Raw genomic sequence first — 8358 nt, 5'->3', positions numbered from 1 at the left:
AAACAAGATGGCTGCCAGTCGGCCATTTTGAATCGAATCGCTAAACCACTGCATGCATATGTCCCAGATAAAGTACTAGGCACATGCAAAGAATGAACGGAATTGGTCCGAGGGATTCTGAGATATGACTCCGAACGGACGCACAGACGCACGGACGGAGACCAAATTATAAGTCCCCGTTTTCGGACTTCGTCCGAACGGGAACTGATAAAGATACAACACTATAAAGGCAGTCTAAACTAATTTATTTATTGCAATTAATATATACAAGAAATCAAGAAATATTTTACCACTGGTAGTAACAATTTAGAATATCTGTCTTACATTGAAAATTATATTAAAGCAAGAGAGTCATCACCTGAGCACGCGCGACAATCGAGTCCTAAGCGACGATAACAATGTAAACAATGATACGCTATGGCCATCTGACGCATGTGCAGGTGACGACTCCCCAGCTTTAAGTGAAGAAACATTATGCTACAAAACTCTATATAATCTTAAATAGTAAAGTAATTATCAATAGTAAATAAATAACCTAACAAGATAATAACAACTATACGTTTAACAGCCATGGGGTAACACAAGTACAGCCAATTTAATACTAACATGATCCCCTGACCTTAAAACTTTTTGTGTCTGTATATTCTTTTCTAATATTTTTTTAAACCAAGAGAAAAGAAATTCCAGCTGGATTAAATTCTTCTAAAATATATAGTTGCTTACAGACACATACCAATGTAATGCAAACCTAATATCAAGTCATAATAACAAAGGCACTGTTGGAATTTCATACCTAACGATTAACAAAAACACATTTTGATTAAAATAATTTTTGATCTAATAAACTAGATATAAAGTGTATTCCCAACTGTTTAAGTGCTACAGTCGTCATGCAGCGTGTTTAAATTTCATGTTAACAAACAAAGTATTTTACATACACTGCATACATTGCTGTGGGTCCCACATCAAACATGACAACTGTAACACTTCAAGTTAGCTTTGTATTACATGTTTTTTTATGACAAATCTGGATGTTTTACATAGGTTATGAATAGTTGAGCAAAAAATAGTAAGATTTTTTTTTGTTCCTCTTGTTCAATGTAATTCAATTATTACATAAATAAATATTTCATATTCTAAGCCGATAAAAAAAAGGGAGCTTGATATATATCACTAGAGGGCGCAATTTCAAAAATACAGAAATAGAAATACATGTATTTTACTATGGATCAATTCAGGACGATTTAAAATAATATTAACATACATATACATTATAAAACCTTCAACATTTGTAAATATCTAGAATTTCGATTCATTTATCAATCAGTAATTGGGAAAGAACTATCCTAATAAGACAATAGAGCACTTTAGATGGTTACCCACAGGCAGACATCTGTTTTTTATCATTTTTAATGATAGACACTACTCCGATTCCACTGATGTCAGTCACCAGTATTAATATTAAATTTAAACAAGAAATATGGACATCCTTAAGTATTTTCAGACATACTGTATTTTGAGGTATGTGAAGGGGTCAAAATCAGTACTCTGCGTCACCGGAATGCGCCGGCGCATTTTCCAAAATAAGCATTGTGCACCCCCCAAGTCGCGCCACCATTCTGCCCTGTATTCTGTATTTTCTCTATTAGATATGCATCACAAATAGATACGCACATACGGCAATGATTTATGGATAATTAAAATACTAGTATGAGAGGATTTGATTTAGTTAAGTGTGTATGCTACTAATAGAGCAAATACAGTATTTAATTATGTTTGATGCTGCATCATGATAAAATATTTTATCATCTAAAAAAAAACACATTGTATTGGCAGTAAACATAGCTGTACTCACTAAATGACAAACACGTACACTTAATTTACAGATATGTAAATGCATATGCACTTAGTTTTCATGATGTATTTACTGCAAAAAATTTTTTTTTTTATAATATTATTATAATTTTACTATAAATAATTAAAAATATTGCAAAATATTAAGCTGGAATTAAAGGGCGGTGGTTATCACGCTGTGTTCTGTTCACTGAAACAGAACTCAAAGTTATCCATATTACCTCTTTTAAGATCATCAGCAGTGTACAAAATAAAAAAACTGAATACATGTAGTATCTACAAACATTATGAATATATATACAGAATATAAAAATAAGTTAAGAGATGTCCTAGAAAACAAAATACTGTGCTATATAGTTCTACATAAAAACATAAATTTAATAGACAAATTAAACATAAAAAACATGACAAACTAAAGTTATAGTGTTGTAGTGGTATCACATGGGATCCAACTAACATGAAAGTATTTGGAGTTACTTCCATAGCTAATAATATATACACATTTGAGGATGGTCAATTTTGATGACATAAGAGTTTCTCAATGCCATATTCCCCTCTGAGAGATCGGCATTTCGACATTGAGTTCTAAAAAGAGATATGCAACTTCAAAATCAAACATTTGGTTCATGCCTATCACGCAATATGAAAATTGTTAGAATACTAAATTCTATTTTCAGTGTCAAACAGTAAGAATTCTCAATCACAGGGCTATTGTAAAGATAAAGCAACTACTCAATTAAGAAGCAACGTTTTGTTGCATTCAAACTCCAGAATATGTTGTCTACCTGTGTTATTTTTGTTGATCATTGGCTTTAATTATGTTAGCAGTTTGAATAAAGAATATACGACTACTATACAGCTTGTGGGTGCTGGCTGGATTATGTTTGCTGAATATACACTATGAAACCTGCCTAATATAAAAACAACATGCAATATAAATGATTGTTTCAAATATAAACTTGAAATACCCATTGCAGTATTTGTTTTCCACTCGCGAGGAGGGAAATTCTACATTTTTTTTTTCTTGGCATTCTCAACTCAAGGGACATGATAACATGTAAATAACCTAAGGGTCGGGGCATAACCTGATGGTACTGTAGAAATCACTTATGTCAAATTTGCCTGTAAATGGACATGTAAATGCTGCTATCCCCAATATGAGACTACATTTTGTAGTCAATTTTCCCTGTTGTCGCACAATGCCCCCTAGAGGAAAACATTTAGAGGTGTCTTTATATCGCAATGCAGTCCAGAAGATTTATAATGATTGAGCTAGAGGGTTTAATCTGTAAATTATAATGACTGAGCTAGAGGGTTTAATCTGTAAATTATAATGACTGAGCTAGAGGTTTTTATTTGTAAATTATAATGACTGAGCTAGAGGGTTTCATCTGTAAATTAAAATGACTGAGCTAGAGGGTTTCATCTATAAAGTATAATGACTGAGCTAGAACTAACTATGTCCCAAATGTTAATTCCCCTCTTTGGTCATTATTCATTGTTCCAGTTCGTTCTCCTGACAAGCCCATCTGGAGTTGATAATCATGTTGCTGACACATCCACGGTAAATCTTGACTAGTCATTGCTACGCTAAAACACTGAATATCATAGAAATTACGCAGATCGGTGTCAAGACATGACTCAATAAATCGGCGTAATGGCAAGATATGGCTGAAAATAGACAATATATGAAAGTTTAACACTACAATGTAGTACGAGATGTATAAAATGATCAATAGTGGCTTGGATTAGAATATAATGAAGTTGAAAATAAGTTGATCAGATCTAGTTTTCAACTGCAGTAGTGCTCCAAATATAATATTTATACTAATTAGCTCAGGGCTCTGGCTGATTAGAAGTTATATGAGTTGAGATATATCGTGGTTGGGGCAGGCATTAGTAATAAGTGATGACACAGAAAAAAGGTTGTACATGTGGCAATTGTTGGTGGTAAACATCTTGGTACATTTTTCATGGTAATACTACAGGTAATAGACTTACCTATTTGGGGCTGTGAATAAAGTTAAAAAGTCTTCTACTATGTGATGAATTTTTAATGGTCTCGGCAAAATGTCAAATTTCGCTGACAAAGTCATGAAATCTTCTTCTGCAGATAAAAAAACAAACAATATACATGATGCTATTATTATGTATTTCTATGGAAATTTTATCAAACCATATAAACCAGTCACATTCTGAAATTTTACCAGTAAAAGTGTATGTTATCCCCTGATTTCTATTGTTACAGGAGTGAAAATATCATGTGTTACTGCAGTGTCCAAATGAAAATATCAGTCATGTGATTGGTGTTATTTTGTATCTTCACCGAAACTACGTTTCTCATGAAAACAAGCAGCCTGTCGGCTGAGATAGCTCCGCTGTTAGCAATGCACATGGCAATTAAAGAACAGAAGATATCATTAGAAAATGAACAAATCTGAGAGAGGTCCACATGTAGTACCTATATGTATAGTATATCAAAGCAATTGGACTGGCGGTTTTCAACAAGAAGTCGAAAATATCACTTTTTACCAAAAATTACAAAAATATTCATCAAAATTAGAGAATTAAAGATATCATCATGAAATGAACAAATCTGAGAGAGGTTCATATGTAGTACCTATATATGTAATATCAAAGCAATTGGACTTGAGGTTTTTAACAAGAAGTCGAAAATATCACTTTTTACCAAAAATGACAAAAATATTCACCAAAATTAGAGAATTGCAGATATCATCATGAAATGAACAAATCTGAGAGAGGTCTACCCAAAATACATATACACCAAGTATCAAAGCTTTCACGCTTGTAGTTTTCAAGAAGAAGTCGAAAAAGAAGAACATTGAAACGGACAACTATGAACAATCACTCATATGATAAGCTCCGCTCGACAAAGTCGACAGCGGAGCTAAAAAGGACAGCTGAGCAGTGTAAATAAATGTAATTCATTCTGGACAAAACATATTAAATATTGTTCCCCAATTATATGCAAGTATTTCAGATGTTTTCAATAAAACCTATATACTTCCATATAATTTATGTGTGACGATGTTGGCTACTTCTTGAAAGCTCTCCCTCATGGCTCTTGGTGCAGACAATGGAGGTCAACGAAAGTCACTGTATTTTAATTACACTTGAAAACGAAACAGAAGCAACAGAACGATATGGCCAACAAAAAGTTTTTGGATTGAGCTAATGGGTACGTCCCAATCTTATGTATTCTCTCTCAAATACAAGCAGTAATATATCTCTCAAAATTTCAAGTGTCAACAGCAATTCCATCTGATCATGTTTGTGTTTGGTGGTATAATTTCTTATAAGTTATCAATCATTTCCGCACGTAAAAACTTTCATGTCCAGAGTCATGAGGTCAGTCGTCTGAATTCAAGCCTTATTTTAGTTTTAACGCTTTATATAAGCTGTTGCGTGTATGATAAAGAGGTACGTTATTCTCTCTAGTTTCTAGTCAGCTGCAAACAAACTGTAAACATCCTGAAATGTTTATGTAAACATCCTGAAATGTTTACAGCATGTGTAGAAACTGTAAGAATCTTACTTGATGGTAACTTGTCATAATAATACACAACGGGATGCAGAAAATTAGAAAGATAAGCTGCTATTGGATCACCGATTGCCCGGTTAGTTCTGAAAGGATCACTGCCAGGACCTAAAACAAATAACATAAAATTAACATGCACTCTGAGTTCATTTATTGTAGTCTTGTGAAGTATCTGATGGTCTGAATTTGCTGATTTTTAGTATGCCCAATTAATTGTGATCACTTTGGCTTCCAAATTGATTGGACGTTTGAATTTCATTGGATTCCATTTTTGAATAATGTACTGATTTGCGTGTATTTGCAAAGATTTGCATCAGTTTTAAATTATTGTGAATCACAGTAAGTCAGTACAAGGGCAATTCCTCACACAATAGGTCTCAAAGCAGTTATGAATGATATCAGAGTACAACTTTGGATGCTAACATTTTATTTTGAATGGTTCATACTCTGCACTCTCTCAAAATTGATACCCATAGTAATCAGTATGATACTGTATAATTGTTGAATGGCAGAAGACCATAGCAATCATATCTATTTGAAGCTATCATTATGTTTGTAGTTGACCCCAAACAAGACGTTAAATGGTGTTTGAGCAAGTTTTGAATATTGAATGCGGCAAAGATATATGACAATGAGTCAAAGTTACATTTTCAACCAATACTAATTTTATTGGCTTAATTAATCTAGGAGACTTTTTTATTTTTATTTTGAAGAACTCAAAATTTAGTGGCAGAGTGGTGTTAATTCTAACCAGAAAAGTTCTTTCCATATTCCAAAGTAATGACCATGACTTTGTCAACTTCATGTCCTGTCACTGCAGGTAAATCATGGAGAAGCTTGACTGGAAACTCCTCTAGATATGTATACATACGACCATTTCTAGTGTCATGAAAAAAATACAAAGTATTAATTTGCATAAAATGTCTCTGCATTAAAAAAGTGAAATTTTCATTGCGCAGTGTCAAATACATTGCATGGAACTCATCCCTTATCAAACAGGATGTCTGCATGTGTGTTTATTACCTAACATTCATTTAACTAAAAATGCTTGAAAGGGATTCAATGTGAAATCAATATTTCAATTCTTATGATCACACTATTAGGTAATAAGAATGCTAATTAACTAATTAACATATGCAGATTAATTAGATTTGGTGTATCTGTTCAAATAAGTTTTATTATTATGTAAATTACATAATTAATATGCATGGAATTGTGCTAGAAGGTAATCAGGTCTTCAGATCATCATGAAGTATTTCTGAATTGTTTTTTGATATTTTTGGTTAAAGGTTAAAGGTAGGTTAAACAGTGAGTACACTTTTGCACATCAACGAAATTTTGTTCACCAAGGAATCCTTGTTTTAAATGGTTACTACTGTATGATAGAATGCAGTTTTGCAAACCTAATCCGAGATGTTTGGTGAAATGGAAAGATAATTTTGTTGAGTCATCTGCAGTCATGCAGCTTAACTCACATTTTCCTGATTACAAGTACCACACCTGTGTACCTACCAATACACATATAAAAATTGATCACATATTTTCAGTACAGTAAAATTCACTTGTACACATAAAATTAAATGAAAATGAAATGGGGCAATGGTTTTTTTAAGTATTTTAAAATCTAGTATGCATTATTGAGCTAAAATGACTTTTAGATGACCAAAAAAAACCCACATACATTGGAGTAAAATGTTAATTTAAAAATGTTCAGACGACGAAGTATTTATTTGCGTTTTCATAAAAATGTGAGTGAATCTTTGTCCTCAATAATTTTAACTTATACTTTGTGGTATTTACCTATTTAACTAATATGAGATTTAGGCAATTTAAATAGCTACCTGTAGTGGTTATAAATGAAAGCTATGATAGCTTTAAGCTAGGTAAATGTTACTGTAAAATATTATATTTTCGCTTGGAATTAATTTTCGCTATTTTTGCTGAAGGAATGATTCAGTGAAAATAAAATCCAGCAAATATACCATTTTTCCTATATTTCAAATTCAATCAGAGGTATGTATGGATATCCCCAAATGCGTATCTGCGGGTGAGTTGTGCGGGCACGCAGAAGCCATAACACTGATGTCTGCGTTTTGATCTGCATGTACGTTGTGCGGCCATGATTGCATTTATGTATTGAAACAAAAGAATTGGTAGAACACGCAGACTTGATTAAAACGGCATCTGCAGACATCAGTGTTATAGCTTCTTTGTGCCCACACAACTCACCCACAGATACGCTTTTGAGCTACCCGTAAATAAATGAAAATCAGTGAAAATAAATTCTGACTATTGACTCAAACATTGACTTAAAACAAATAGTGAAAATGCACACCCCAACCCTAATATTTTTGCCAGTAATTAATCACTTACTTGGATAATAAGACAACATCGCTTAGAACACCAAACATCTGGTATATCCCTGAAGCCTCGTTGACACGTTTGATGATGTGATTCAGTAATTCAGTTGTCGGCTGGGCAACGGAAGGCCAAGGAACTTGATGGTTGCGAAATTCTAATATTTTGCTAAGTGCTCGAGCTATAAGAAAATATTTAGTTTGTTAGGTACATGAGAAATGAACATTGAATTCATGCATGTAGATGTATGCATGAAATATACTCTCGGTGTAACAAAGGCATTCTCTTCATCCTTACAAATATTTATGAATTTCACATTTCGAATTGGAACATTTTAAAATTGTGCTTGCTGATATCAGATAAAAAGTCATAATATAATAATATTATTCATATGAATCTCATATTGTAGAAAAATTATTTAAATTTAATTTAGTGAGGTTACAGGGTCATAATAATAGTTTTCCATTATATACGTTGGGAGGTTATCTCCCATAATGCATTGCATATATGTGCAGTAACACGGTCAGTAATGTATTGAATTTGGCTGAGGTGTCTTAACAAGTCACAATTTATGATCCTTGGAACTG

General features: G+C 32.9%; 1 protein-coding gene across 2 annotated transcripts in view; it reads right to left on the bottom strand.

Moving 5' to 3' along the window:
- Window positions 1-228: 228 nt before the first annotated feature.
- The window catches only part of LOC100377098 (FAD-dependent oxidoreductase domain-containing protein 2-like), a 68005-nt gene continuing 59875 nt past the window's right edge, over window positions 229-8358 (bottom strand). For both annotated transcript variants that reach the window (XM_085502518.1, XM_085502517.1), the window contains exons 7-11: window positions 7787-7952; window positions 6165-6292; window positions 5411-5521; window positions 3856-3961; window positions 229-3525 (exon numbers count right to left, since the gene is read on the bottom strand). In XM_085502518.1, coding sequence (XP_085358644.1) covers window positions 3312-3525; window positions 3856-3961; window positions 5411-5521; window positions 6165-6292; window positions 7787-7952 — 725 coding nt within the window. In that variant the 3' untranslated portion in view covers window positions 229-3311. The remainder of the gene's footprint in view (window positions 3526-3855; window positions 3962-5410; window positions 5522-6164; window positions 6293-7786; window positions 7953-8358) is intronic.

The sequence above is a fragment of the Saccoglossus kowalevskii genome, chromosome 8, assembly GCF_978046115.1.
Source record: "Saccoglossus kowalevskii chromosome 8, keSacKowa6.1, whole genome shotgun sequence".
NCBI lineage: Eukaryota > Metazoa > Hemichordata > Enteropneusta > Harrimaniidae > Saccoglossus > Saccoglossus kowalevskii.
The sequence above is the reverse complement of the archived record's forward strand: the minus strand, read 5'-3'. Positions and strand labels throughout refer to the sequence as shown.